General features: G+C 34.9%; 1 protein-coding gene across 1 annotated transcript in view; it reads right to left on the reverse strand.

Moving 5' to 3' along the window:
- Window positions 1-15,313, reverse strand: part of LOC123546263 (uncharacterized) — a 35,135-nt gene extending 19,822 nt beyond the window's left edge. Inside the window, exons 1-7 of the mRNA XM_053550612.1 lie at window positions 14,235-15,313; window positions 12,606-12,983; window positions 10,806-11,000; window positions 6,973-7,015; window positions 4,269-5,038; window positions 3,052-3,444; window positions 2,311-2,523 (exon numbers count right to left, since the gene is read on the reverse strand). Coding sequence (XP_053406587.1) covers window positions 2,311-2,523; window positions 3,052-3,444; window positions 4,269-5,038; window positions 6,973-7,015; window positions 10,806-11,000; window positions 12,606-12,983; window positions 14,235-14,882 — 2,640 coding nt within the window. The 5' untranslated portion in view covers window positions 14,883-15,313. The remainder of the gene's footprint in view (window positions 1-2,310; window positions 2,524-3,051; window positions 3,445-4,268; window positions 5,039-6,972; window positions 7,016-10,805; window positions 11,001-12,605; window positions 12,984-14,234) is intronic.
- Between the last annotated feature and the right edge of the window lie 221 nt (window positions 15,314-15,534).

The raw sequence follows: 15,534 nt of genomic DNA on the forward strand, positions 1-15,534 counted from the left end.
AAAAACACCTTCATACGTATTTTTAATATTGTCTGAAAATAGCTTAGAAATATTCATCTTAATTATCGAGATATCGTCATATATAGTAGGTATGGTAACGAAGAGCGTCACACGTTACTGACTTTACTACATTTTGTGACTAAGCAGAAATAAGCATCAGTGGGCCATTTCACAAAAATATGAAAGTTATGTGTTAAGTTCACTCCTACGCTTGAGCTTAGGACACAACTTAGGAGTGTCTTAACCGTTTCACAAAGTTATTTTATGCATGTCCTAAATAGTTTTTTAAGACAATACATGTTTTAACAACGGTAAGATAACACTTAATGCAGAAACCTAGTTTTTAGTGTTGAATGATTAGATAAGGTGTGTGACATCTATACTAATAGTGTTTTGAGGTAACCTGCTATTATAACACTTGATTTACCATGAAGAAGAACATGATTATTGTTTCGAAAGGCAGTTTATAGTTATAAAAATATGTCATTCTGTTCGATTTATTCATTCCTTGACAGTGTTTTTCATGATTTTCTTCCTTATTATGTTAAACCTAATAGTGATATGTATTTGTTCTGTAGATCTAGTAACATGTTAGCAAACAATGCATTTTTCTTTTGGGGGAATCCAAAAGTGATTGATAAGATTCAAATATTTTTCTTGATTTCTAGGAAACTATAACTTATATTATTAGATATCCACTGGCTTTGCGGTAGATTAATAACTCAATTCCTCTCGATCCATAGTCATTTTCTACACCCACAAGAACAGTGTAGTTGGTTTATTCGCGTCCAGATGAATCTAACTTTAATTGTCAGTTTTTTACATTAATTTTGGAACGCAAGTTTTAATTGTAATCACACTATACAACATATGTGTGGTGTATTAAATTTTATTTTACAACAGGAATTATCAAATACGAGTATCTTGATAAAACTTCATTATCAGTCATGCTGTCATCCCTGAATCCCCGTTGTAGAGAGATTGTTATTTTATAATTGTACGCGTACGTGTACGTGTAGGTTGTTATTATCTTTTTTGTGGTATCAAAATTCAGAATACGATTTTGGTGAACAACTTCTGAAGCAGTGTGTTTTTCTTAAGAATATATCTGACTCGCAATTCAATCAAATCTATCGAAGATATTTAAGCAGACGAATTATTATCATCATTATCATTCTTATTTATAATATAGCATTATCATTATTATTATCATCATCTGTATTACGTTTAGAGAATTTCTGCACGGGTATACGTATAAGTATGAAATCGCAACCTCTCTATAGAAGCTAGGACAGTCGCCATTCCCTTATAGACCACACCTCCGATAGTTTACATAAGAACTAGAAAACAAGAAACTCTTGTGTTTTTGGTATAAGCCGTAGGGAACCGACAGACCGACTGTTTTAATTTTTCCATCACAACATATCATACACTTTTCCAACATTATTTTAAGATAAACATAAATCATTATGTATACATGACAATGCTCAACATAATCAAGAAATTACGACAAAGCATTAATATCAAATGTATCAAATTCATATTGAAGGTAACCCATCTTTCAGCCCTTAAAAAAATATAAACGTCTATCGTGTTCTGTTCCCAAGGCTGAATGGAAAAAACTTCTCACTCTTACACGCACGAAAACTTCGTGCAGAAAATATTCATCTAGACGCCTATCGGAGTTTGAAGTGATGAATTAGACGAAAATTACATTTCTCTTTATCTAGATGATCTAGATATTTGGGAACGTTCTAGCACATAGAAATAGCTATAAAACATCACTTGGCCGGATTACCTATGTTGCTCTAACTTACATGTATTTAGTTTAGTTTATACTAATTTGTTTTAGCTCGATTGTGATGAAAGCTTCTAGCTTATTGGAACCACTCTCGAGTCCGCTTCCTGGAAAAACCAGTACTGGTGTCATATGAGAAGTCATGGTCGTGACCCCAGTGGGGCTCGAACCCACGACCCCTGGATTGAGCGGCCGACACCTTATCCACTAGACCACCGCTCCCCTTAACATGTATTTACTTTATAATCATCTAATTAATTCCAAACAAAATAATATTTACCAATGAGACGCCAAATTTCAGCAATAGTCATGTTGCTAAGCAAGTGTATGCTCTACCTTATGTGTATATTTACTATTGTGATGATACTTGTTCTGATCAAAGGACTAGATATAACTGCACTTTGAAAGTATAGGTGGACGACTTTGAAACAATAGTAAAAGAATGTCGTGCATCAATACAGCACATAATGCTCAGGTATGCATAGCACATCCTTAATTTTAATCTGCGTTCACATTTTCATAACGTTTTTGATATCTAGAACTTGAACTTGTTCGGGGTTGTCAATGCGTATTCCAACTGTTCCATCCATAAACCTATGCATGATTGGGTCTTCAAGACAAATGTAATTGCCTGGTTTCACTTGTGAGTAAGTGAAGAATGGAAAGGGGTTGTCTCCAAGGTGGTCAAAATAAAACTCCACCTTACTCTCGTTGTCTCGTGCGTCCTGAAACATTAGCGTTAAATTATTAGGTTAAAACATTGTGAGCACGATGCAAACTGCCTACTACCTAAAACATTCATAGCAAGGGATAATCTGTCAGGCAGATACTAAAACTTAACGCTGAAAATTCTTACGTGTATATTGCACAGTTGTACAGATGCTAATATCAGACATTTTGTAATCTAAGTTCTTTTTTGAAAGCCTAAGCCTAAAGTTGTTCATGAAGGAAATTAAATATCTTGTAAAGACTGGGTGCAGATCTAAACATAAAATTCATAACGTGATATAAACTTGATTAAATAACACACCAACCACTTCAATATGATATAAATCAGGTACTGTATACTGGATAATTCTCACGTCTGGATGATTTCGCGTCTGGATGATTTCGCTATTCGTAATTGTTCATATTGTGTTGAGATAAGGTTCAAGGGAGTTTTGAATTCGCTGTCCGCGATCATTAGCAAAACTTATACCATCGCGAATAATTACGAAATCTATAATAAAGAGAACTAAATTTGAAACGCTTACCTTCAGATATACACCATGTCTCATTGCATGCTCATGGTACCTGTATATAAAAGCCACTAGGACGTATCCGTTCCTAGGAGGCTTCATGGAGGGGAAGAGAGGGAACATCGGCTCTGAAGGGATGTTATCAAAATCAGTCACGACGTCATACAGGGAAAAGTACATTCTTCTCGCCATCCTAACAGCATTGGAAAGCGACCCCTCTGGGGGCGTTGCTCTCTTAAGAGCTTGCTCCCGTGTGAGAGTCTGGTAAAAACGGTCGCCAGGGCCAAGAAAATTCTCGAAGGAAGAGTATGGTGGCTTTGCATTTTTTTCCATTTTCTTGTGCATTTCAACATGATCTTGTTTCTTTTTCCAGCATCTCAGAATTCTTTCATCTTCTTCGGTTAATATCTTAAAGATAATATGTGAAGTTTTTTTGCGCGATTCATTCAGACTATCTTGTAAGCATCTGCTAAATTATTGATTTAAGCAAGCCCCCTTTAAACAGATCAATGATTTCAGTTTAAGATGTAAATCATGATACATTCTTATATTCCAGCTGGTAAAAGTAGAGAATTAAACAAATAGATAAGTTAAGATAAATATCTTAAAATAAATTAAACAAATTTGTTTTATATTGCCATAGAAAGAAATTTGCGACAGTTTTGATCCAATATAGACACATTCATAGCTTTCTCATCTTACACAGATTTTGAAAATTCCTTCACTGCCTTAAATGATAAACATTTAAAACATTTAAAAAATGTTGAAGTTCCCTTTCAAATTGTGTTCTGATTACTTTTGCTTGGTTCGCATCGTTGAATACTCGTCATATTTATTATTATATGGCCAACTTGATAAACAGATAGGACTATTTATAACAATAATAGCACTTTCGTATTTATTTCCGTGAAGACGGACACTGAGCGAATACATGTATAGCGAAACAATATCTTGCTTGAACATATCTGCATTTACATTTTTGTATTCAATGCTTCTAGGAAAGTACACATAAGTTTTACTTTAGAATATTTGTATTTCTAAACGAAAGCTGTATCTGTATGTGTATATGTCCGTTAACACATTAAACACATATGGAAAATGTCCTATTACTGCTTCGTACAAGATTTCTAAAATAAATGACATGTAAGACAGAAGGTTTGGAAGCTACATAGGCCTCCAGTTTCATAACTAATGATTATGTTGAACGAGTTAACACCGATAAAAACATTTACCTTTTTACACGTGCTTTTATGATTGGCCCAGTCTTGTCTTTGACAATCTATAGAGCAGTAGAATGTTTCTTTGCACCTCGAACATTTCTTTAAACACCCAGACGTAGAACAAAATCCACAAAGGTTTCTTTCTGATCCACTCGTGCTGTCATTCTCCGTGTCGTTTAGTTTACTGCCATCATGTGATTCATTTCCTTTAACACTTGAAGCAGAGTTAAAATTTGACTTTGGATCTTCTCTAGAGCTATTGATGTCACCCGTAGTCACATTGCACTCATAATTGGTTTCAGATTCATTTAAATTTAAGTCCTTGTACTTAGTCTCCATTTGGTGTGCCAATGTACTATTAACATTTGTTTTGTGGAGAACAGCTTCTTCTTTATCATTGTCCTGAGATTCTTTGTTTGTATTTGCGAAATCAAGGGCTTCACGAATTTTATCCGTGTCAAAACTGCGGGTACCCAAGTTTTCACAGATGTGACCTTCGTCTTCAAGTATATTCTCGCTTATTTTAATTTCTTCAGTTTTTGTATATTGTCCTTTCTTTCTGCCCTTCGTTTTCTTAATGCGGTTTGAATTTTGAACTGTACTCACACAGGTGCCTTTGTGCCCTGACCAATCTAAGGTCTGACAAACCTTGGTGCAGTAATACACACTTTTACACCGACTGCACCGCCGAAAATCCAAACCTCTCCTATCACAATAGTGACAACTCACATCTAAGTCTCCCATTTTAAGCTTTTCATCATTTTTTTTTGGAAAACACTCGCCTAATGATCAACATTACAGGTAGGTAAAACACGTTTTAAATCGAAAGTAGGGATTTCCCAATATCAGGTTAACCTCATGGAACCGTGGCTTGCCATTTCAATTGCAACTATGATATCGGTACTCTATATTTAAAGCTTTAATGTGCTGTACATGGCTTTTAAAATCAATTACATGTAATAACGATCGGTTTCTTCATTGATATTTTTATTTTCAGAAAATAGCTTTTCCGGTTGTTTCGAAGTCGGTCCAGCATAAGAGAGGTCATTTTTAACAAGAACATTTTGTTCGGAAAGTGTTATTCTTTTATTTTACCCGAATGAAATTATACTGGAATAGGATATTATCTATATTCAGCCAATTTATGTTCGTGGATTACATTTGAACCACAATGTCACACATCATTTCGATACACAACATGTGTCTAACTTCTGACTCGCAGAATATAATTTAAATTCGGCTTATCTCTGTTTGCACGTGAGCATCGTGCACAGTGAATGGTGTCAGATAAAGCTTGAACAAAAAGCGCTCTACATTACCTAAGCGACCACACACTTCAATTCACAACTGAATTCATAAGGTTTTACAATGCCGTGTTTGTCAGAGGCCGAGAGAAACCGAGAAATCGGGATTTTGCAAGCATGTGTATCTGCCGCTGACCATACCGAACTTTCAATTTTTTTCAGTATCGGTTACTCGGTATTATCGGTTTTTTGACACATTAAATAAAGAAGGATTAATTCGATTTATTTGTTATATCTTTTAAATGGTTTAAGATATCGAATTTGCTTCGGTGGTAAAAGTTGTTTAAATCTTTCCTCTAAATGATTATATAACTTTAGAAATTGTAAGTTTATGCTTTCACTTTCGCTTTAAACCTTTTAAGCTACCACCCTTATTTTCTAATGAAGTCCAATAGTAAAAGTCTAATTTTGGACAAAATTTAGGATCATTTTCATTGATATATTGCGCAAAATACAAAAAAATGGAAAATATAATCGTTTTTGCCTCGGCGATGTTTCAAAAAAGTTATTGCTCGACTCAACTGTGTAATAGTAAAAAGAAAATGTTTTATGATTTCGCTTACCCATTGTGTCTTTTATACAACCACTATTACTTTTAAAATTGAGACTCGGGCCGGCTCGGTTATGTCCGGAGTTTTCCGAATGCGAGCAGACATAATATCAGAGGTTTACAGCGACTTTGGGATCTTAAGATAAATGTCTATGCCTGAGTCAATTTATGTTTTAGATCATCATTATTTATCAGATGTTTTAGGACTTTTTTCTTTTCCTAAAATAATTTAAACTTGTTGAATACGTCTTATCATCGCATATTTTGGCACCGCAAATGCACGGTGAAAGAAGGAACGAGGCGGTAACAAAAGTAGATAAGTAGATATATACAGGATCTTTTATTGAAAAAAAATGACACAAAGATGCAGTTGTGTGTTCACCTTGACTACTTGAGCCGTGCCATGAGAAAACCAACATAGTGACTTTGCGACCAGCATGGATCCAGTCCAGCCTGCGCATCCGCGCAGTCTGGTCAGGATCCATGCTGTTCGCTAACAGTATCTCTAATTCCAATAGGCTTTGAAAGTGAACAGCATTGGTCATATTATGAACATTAGAACATGAGTTTTTGTTTCTAAACTATCTTAAAAATGCCAAAACAAGAAGAAGAAGAAATGCCCGAGTCGAGAATATAACCCGGGTCGCCGAGGCAATAAACATAGAGCGGACGCGGTGGTCCAGTGGTAACACTGTCTGACTACGAAACCAGGGGTCGTGAGTTCGAGCCCCCACTCCTCCAACTAAAACATACTAACATTGGGATAAGAGTCCCATGTAAGGGTGCTTTACACCGGGCACGCTAAAGAACCAGGGAAGCTTCTGGAATTGGAGCGTCTTCTCCTCTTACTAACATTACTAACAGTCTTCTGGAGGAGGAGTCGCCATATGGGTAACCGATATCGACTATAAAAATTAATAAGCTTATATACAAACAAACAATAAACATTATCCAATGTGTTTGTTACAATCAAAACCAGAAAAAAAACATTATTCAAGTTTTTTTACAAATAAGAAAAAAAAGGTAGATAGATAACGTGTTTTAAACAAGCCTTAAGAACAAGAAATATCAATATTTAATTATTTTAGTTATTAAAGCAAAAAAATTAAAGTGGCTACAGTAAGTCGACCCAATAATAAAATCATTCAAAAGTAAACATGTAAAAACAATGAAATAATATGCTTTGGAATTTAATTAATTAAACACAAAAATGCTTTTAGACCACCACTAACATTTCGTAGTAATAACAAGATTGTACATTATGCCCTTAAATAAATATAGCTTAGTGTATCCGATCCAGAAATAAGCAAGTTCTATATAACAGTGCTGTTAAAATATATCAAATATTGACGCCTGGTAAGCTCTGTATAATATTTATCATTTCTCAGTATAAAAACATGACTGAAATGATTCTTGCATATTATTTATGGTCATTTTTACTAATTATTGTTCAGCAGACACAGCTCTCTCAAATGATACCAAAAAAAAGGGGGTCACCAGGCATCAAATTTACCTATTTGTGGATCGGATACCTTAAGGCAATTAAAGTATCGATTCTATTGAAAACATGCATTTCCACTACCGTTCTTGAGCAGGCTCAATCAAACCGATGGAATTCCAAGGCTATAAATTACTGATAGTATCAAAAAAATGAAGTTCAAACATAACTCACTCCTAAATAATTATTGATTAATCTTCCAGTTTTCTTGCAAAACCTTCTATGACATTATATGGAATGAATATAATTTTATCAAACTTAATATGCAAGTAGCATAGCTCACTTTTCAATGTATTTATAAGCCTCTACAAGCAAATGTTGCACTTCCTGTGTCACAAATACAATATACAGGGAACATACATTATCATAGCTCTCTGTCTATCTAGCTAGTGGTTCACCAATCAGCCAAATCGGGACGGATCCAGTGGAGATCGAACCGCCGACCTGATGCCTTGACCTCTTGACCATACGTACTCGTATATACGACGATATACGAGGGTCATTCAATAAATAATGACGTTGTGTAAGTATCTTTTATAGAATACCTAGTAAATGTGTTTTAAGGAAAGACATGGAACAGGTAAAGAAAGAATTCCACAAAGATTTTTTTGCATAACACAAGGTTTGCGGTCAAAATGTTGTAATTAAATATCGATACCAACACATACAGATCACATATATTGGTTTCCATATTTGTCTCTTATCACTCTCTAAGCTTAAAACAAGGCAGACATTATTATTATTTTGCCAGTGACCTGATATTCACTTCTCAATTGAAAAGAAATATTTTATCAAATATCAGTGGATCTCCAAACAATTGGAAGATGATTTATCTAACACTATAGAGAAAACTGTATCAATGGTTCCATTATATATTGAATGACACTGCTGATGAGAAGTATGTGGTTGGAAAACCGCTTACAAATCGATATAGAGCACGAAATGGTAATAAAATGTATATGATTCCGATTCCTTTTTTCAAATTTCACGGATTCATCAGACATTCCAAGTTGTTGAAGTAATTTCAAACGCGTCAAAATGTATTTAAAAGAGTATAGCTTGTAATGTAATGCCACTTTGGTATTTTCAATACAGAAAGAATTATAATTATATTGTTAAAAATTAGAAAAGACTTTTTTTATATCAGATTTTAGCCATGATTAAAAGTGTTTTTGAGGAGTAAGGCTTTATAGGTATCCGCAGAATTAAAAGCAATTTTATTTAAAGATTCTTTGCCTAAACTAATGACTAACAGTTACCGAATGTTCCGACGTTAATGGTGTAACTGAAGATAGGACAGAAACATTACATGAATGTAAAGAGATAAAAAAAACGTGTACGAGTACGCGTATAAGCTTCGTTATCCATATTAATAAGCGCCTATGGATCAGAATTTAATGTTTTTTTCCTACATGAATGTAAAGAGATTAAGAAAACGTGTACGACTACGTGTATGAGTTTTTTTATCTATATTAATAAGCGCCTATGGATCAGAATTTAAAGCATCTAATGTTTTACTAAAATAAGAGACCACAGCCGTACATGTTCCAGAGAACACTATAACATCTAAATTGGATGTATAAAAGTATAAGTACGCATTCATATCTTAGCACACGCGTATAATCGTATGAAGGGATTTATTACACGTAGACACATACACGTTTAGAAACTGCCTGATTTTGTACAACTGTTTTCTTCCTAAGCACTGATTTTGAACTGCAAGACGATGCAAAACAAATATGATACATGGACATTTAAAAAATAACACATAAACGACTGTACATTTTATTTTTAACATTATAAAGTATAACAATAATAGAATGAAAAAAGCACTGAACTATTGTGTACATTATATTACTCTATTTTCCTTTATCATACAGCTGAATTTGTTGCCTGGGTTTGAAATAGAATAGTTATGCTAGCCACAGTATAGCTGGATCCAAGGTTGTAAAGCCAGTCAGTTGCTATACTTCTAAGGCATTTCTCAGATTTAAGTTTTCATAACTTAAGTCCAACACCTATACAATAGTCTAACGATCTCTTAAAGTAAACGACTCGATCACAACCTTACTTATGTTCCATTATATTATTTCATCTCTTAATGGTACTTAGATTTATGAACAAAATCGAAAATTCATTTAATACCAATTTATATGTATTTCCCTTTTCTGAATATAAAATAAATACTTTTCATGTTTATTTACGATTGTATCTGAGGGCTGTAATGCAAGAGTTCCTAAAAAAATAGATTTGATGACCTTAATCTGGTTCAGTAGTAACAATCCTATAGTTTCAAAGAGACAAACAATAACTGGCTGATAAAATTCGACAGTACAGCTAGAAACAATAGAACAATAGATATATCATATAGTTTATGATAAAAAGATACTGTTTCTGATAATGATCATTTATATCAATTTAACTGTAACTAATTGTAACTAATTGTAAATGCAAAATTTAAATGCACAGACGTTCAGATTTTTATTCTTGTTTGGCAGTTGAGAAAGATCTCTTTGAAAGACATTTGATAAAAAGCAAACGATTGATAAAAGATGATATCTCAAATTGTTAGCCAGACCAAATAAAGAGAACTATAATGTATGCAGAATGGGCTAAAATTTATTAGTTCTTAAATAATTTAGTATTGGGCAAAGTAGAAACTTTGTTTTTATCAAAATTCTTTCGATGATAACATTTAAAACAAGAACGATTTACCTCTTTGGTCTAACTGAATGGTTATCGATAGCATACAAATTTCTAATAAACTTTTTGCTTGAAAAATAATCCGACCAGAATGCAAATTTAGTGGAACAAATAAGCATTTTTTGACGTCGTAGTTTCAGGAATATTATGTTTTATTAACTTGATCAAGTATCCTAATTATTAAGAATATTATGTAAATTCGAACATGACTAGACTGAATTTGAACTGCTACAGTACGATTGCTAACAAAAAGCGATTGCTAACAAAAAGTGTGCATGACAGCTGTAGCAAAGGCATCATTTTGGTCATATGTGTGTAAATATGTGATCTTCAAAACTAAATACAACGAGTAAATAACAAACGAATTCCTATCACCAAAACTAAAATTTAAATATTAAACAGATTCATCAAAGAACAGTCAAAGTCTTTCACCAACAGAGTGATCAGGTAAGTCATACTCGTATTTTAGCTATGCAGATTCCTCATTTCATGACCGTTTCAATATCCAGAACTTTAACATCTTCCGGGTTGTCCATTCGTATCCCGACTGTGCCATCCATAAAAAAGTGCATGACGGGATCTACCAAAATGATATAACCGCCTGGTTTAACTTGCGAGTAACTGAAGAACGGAAATGGGTTATCATCGTCCAGATAAAATTCCACCTTACTCTCTCTGTCCCAAGCATCCTGAAAATAAACAATTATGGTCAACAAACTGATAAACTAGAAATTGTAGATAGATAAAACAAGAGCTGTCACTATAAGTGACAAATGCCCCCGACGCGTGCCCAAGAATGCTATGGTTGTCTGCGCAAAATGTGCCAGAATAGTTTAGGTATGAATCATTTTGTGACCTTGACCTTGACCTTGACCCGAGAGACCCGGGTCATACGTGCGACACACCTTCTCAATATAGTTAACATTTCTGTCAAATTATTGTCAGATCCCTTGATAAATGGCAGAGTTATGGACCAGACAAGAAAAAGACCATGTTAACATTTGACTTCTAAGTGTGACCTTGACCTTGGAGCTAGGTGTCAGGGTCTTGCGCATGACATGTCATCTCATTACAGGGAACATTTCGGACAAGAAACAAAGCATGTTAACATTTAACCTCTAAGTGTGACCTTGACCTTACAGCAAGGGGTCTGGAACTTGCACAGGACATATCGTCTCAGAAGGGGAACATATATGCCAAGTAATATCAAAATACCCTGAACTTTGACTTCTAAGTGTGATCTTGACCTTGGAGCTAGGGGTCTGGATCTTGCGCATGACACATCATGTCATTATGGTAAATACTTATGCAAAGTTATTTCAAAATCACTTCATGGACGGCAGAGTTATGGACCGGACACGAAACAGACCCTGTTAACCTTTAACCTCAAAGTGTGACCTTGACCTTGGAGCTAGGGGTCTGGGTCTTACGCATGACACGTCGTCTCATTATGGTGAACATTTATGCCAAGTTATTTCAAAATCCCTTTATGGAGTTGAAGCCCAGACAAGAATTCGGACGCACACACGAACGGACGGACTGACGGATCAGTAATAAATGTACAGAAAACTATTTTACTTAACGATCAAATTTGTATCATTCTACCTGCTTACATACGTGAATTTGAGCCTAATGCTATAAAACCAGTTTCTAATCCCCACTGTCTGATTGGTTGATTTTGAGCTTACTAATAGCGATGCTGCATTATTGTGATCTGTCTCTAAGCTTGTATATCAGTAGGCTGGTGGCCCAGTGCCGAGTTTCAATCACTTAATCAATGGTACAGTCTTTTCTACGCTTAGCTTAAAAACCTGCATAAGAAATTTTTTCTAAGAATTTTCAGTCATGAAGCACTCCACGCATGTTGGTCTCAAACTATTGTCTATTTGAGCCGTGCCATGAGAAAACCAACATAGTGGGTTTGCGACCAGCATTGATCCAGACCAGCCTGCACATCCGCGCAGTCTGGTCAGGATCCATGCTGTTCGCTAACAGTTTCTCCAATTCCAATAGGCTTTAAAAGCGAACAGCATGGATCCTGACCAGACTGCGCGGATCGCAGACCACTATGTTGGTTTTCTCATGGCACGGCTCATTTTTGCTTAAGAGCAAAACTTTGAATACTTTGTAATGAAAACATACAAGTTTCTCTTAAAACGTTATACAGTATTTATATAAAGTTTGATATTAAATTGAACCATTCATTAAAATACAAAGTAAAATATTTTAGCAATAAGATGTGTCATATTATATCATACATATATTTTAGGTATAATGCTTAATTAAAGACCAACCTTCAGATAAACGCCATGTCTCATCACATGCTCATGGTACCTGTACATAAAAGCCACCAGTAGGTATCCGCTTTTAGGAGGCACCATAAAGGGAAAGAAAGGAAACCTTTGCTCTGAGGGGATATCATCAAATTCTGTAACGACTTCATACAGAGGGAAAAAAATTCTTGCCAGCCGAACGGCCCTGGCCAATGAACCGCCAGGGCGTGTCGCTCTCCTGAGAGCTTGCTCTGGTGTAAGGGTTTGGAAGAAACGATCGGTGGGACCTCTAAAATTAAAGGCTGTATGGCTATCGTTGCTATCCTTTTGAAATTTCTGAATGCTATCTTGTTTTCTCTTCAGGGTTCCCAGAATTCTCTCCTCTTCTTCACTTAATTTCTGAAATGCGTAGAAAGTCCTTTGAATTGATGACTGTTTTGCCAAATAAATATTCTGAGGCAAGTATTGTCTGAGTAATGAAATGCACTTATAGATCATTTTCTGTCATAAAGTAAAAAATAATTAAAAATCACAAACAGATTAAACACGCAACATCCAATTTGCCAAATATTTCTTTTCCTGCATCTTGTGTGCAAACATATTTATTCACAATTATTTCGCCTTAATATGTAAACGCCCGTTCGTCTAGACAGGATGGTCATCCAAGTTATTTCTATAACGGTGACATACGTGCAGTGTCCCTGCGATAAGAAACATTGAGTAAAAGCGTTTGTGGTTCTCGTCGATGTCTTTCTAATAGTTATAGCAATATGTAGCATCCAGATTTAAATATTTTTCAACATTTTTAAACTATAAAATAGATATAGTAAAATTTCTTTAAAAAAAAAACACACAACGCGTTTCTTACGCGGAACAGATTTTATGCATAAAAAGTTACACTGTACTTTAATATATTACACTCACACAATATTAGCTAATATTATATTGATATTGTTTTATTTGCTCATATTTACATTCACTACAAATTTTGTATAGAAAGAGTAATGTATATTTATTTTTTGTTTTATTTTTTTGTGTTTTATTGGGTTTAACGTCGCACAGACACAATTTAGGTCATATGGCGACTTTCCAGCTTTGATGGTGGAGGAAGACCCCAGATGCCCTTCAGTGCATTATTTCATCACGGGCGGGAACCTGGGTAGAACCACCGACCTTCCATAAGCCAGCTGGTTGGCTTCCTCACACAAAGAATTCAACGCCCCGAGTGAGGCTCGAACCCACATCGGTGAGGGGCAATATTTAAAATCTAAATTAAAAATCCTATTTTTGTGTATTTATACAGGTCTAAACTACATGGGGACTTTTTGCAATTCCATAATTCATGGATGTTTTGCAAAATGTTCAAATATGGTTTATACCTGTCTAATCGCATAAAAATGGCAGTTAGTCCTTTTTCACATTTTTACAACAGCTTGCCTTCAGGAATAAGTAATTCGCTTTCTATCAGTATCAGAAAATTGAAATAAATGTCAAATAACAATCAATCCCTAAATAAAATGTTCAAATTGTGATGCTCAGCAAGAGCTATATGAAAAAATAATTGTATTTGGTTCTTACATAATTTGGTAAGAAGAATTGTACACCAATTTTCTTTTTTATGTTTTAGTACATATTTAAAACCTTATTTACCTTTTCGCATTTGTTTTTATGTCTTTTCCAGTCTTGTCTCTGGCACTCTTTCGAGCAGTAGAACACCCCCTTGAACCTGGAACATTTTGATGAACACCCTGGTGATGCACAAAGTCCACAAAGGTTCTCTTCTAATCCACTTGCACTGTCTTTTTCAGTAGCGCCAGAATCTTTCTTCGGATCTATGTCTATGTCATTTTTGTCTTTGTATTCTGATTTAATTTTGTCAGTAAATATACTTTCAGTCGCAGTTTTGTCCGGACGAGCTTCTTCTTTAGAACATTCCCGCATGCTTGCCTCTGTGCTTGTGGAATCAACGGCTTCTCGAATTGTATCCGTTTCAAAACAATCAGCGATTGCCTTTCCATCGCGTTTCCCTTCTTCACATTTGTGCTTACTTTTATCGATTTCATCAGGTTTTACTTTCCGTCCTTTTTTTCGTTTTGCAACTTTGACGTTCCGTTTTTCTTCTTTTGTCTTACTGGTGTTTGAATTTTGACAAGTATTAACACATGTTTCCTTGTGTTTCGGCCAGTCTATCGTCTGACAGACTTTGGTGCAGTAGTATACTTCTTGACATCGGCTACATCTTCTCAGGTTTACGTCCTTCCTGCCACAGCAGTTACAACTCACAGTTAAGTCATCCATCTTGAACAAATGTTCATCCTACGTAAAACGTTTGACTTAAGTTCACTATAAATCTAATAAATATAACGAAATACGTTCCTATTTAAATCATGTTTTAAATCGAAAGTAGGATTTTCCGTAAATGCGGTACGTACTGGCACTTATCTTTATCATCCAATGAAGGTAGAATCAATAACATCGCGCTTTCATAATTTTCTGAAAAAAGTTTGTAAGAAAATTAGAAAAAGGGAGCACTTTTCGGAAAATGTGTTGATTTAAAACGTGGTCATCTCTCCACATACCGATGATCGGTACACAATCCTTAAATCAAAACTTCATATAGCTCTGTATACATGGCTATTCATCTAAATGCACTTTTCATATTGGTGCTGGAGATAGAAGTTAAAATGGTAATAGTTGTTTGATTGACATGTGTCCGTTCTCACATACTAGTACATATATACCAAAACAAAGTGATTTCAATCGAAGTACAATAGTATTGATGATTAAAACATTTCCATCAATATTGACTTATAATTGAGCCGCACCATGAGAAAACCAACATAGTGCATTTGCGACCAGCATGGATCCAGACCAGACGCTGTTCGCTAACGGTTTCTCTAATTACAATATGCTTTGAAAGCGAACAGCATGGATCCTAACCAGACTGCGC

This window comes from Mercenaria mercenaria, chromosome 9 (genome assembly GCF_021730395.1).
Source record: "Mercenaria mercenaria strain notata chromosome 9, MADL_Memer_1, whole genome shotgun sequence".
Taxonomy (NCBI): domain Eukaryota; kingdom Metazoa; phylum Mollusca; class Bivalvia; order Venerida; family Veneridae; genus Mercenaria; species Mercenaria mercenaria.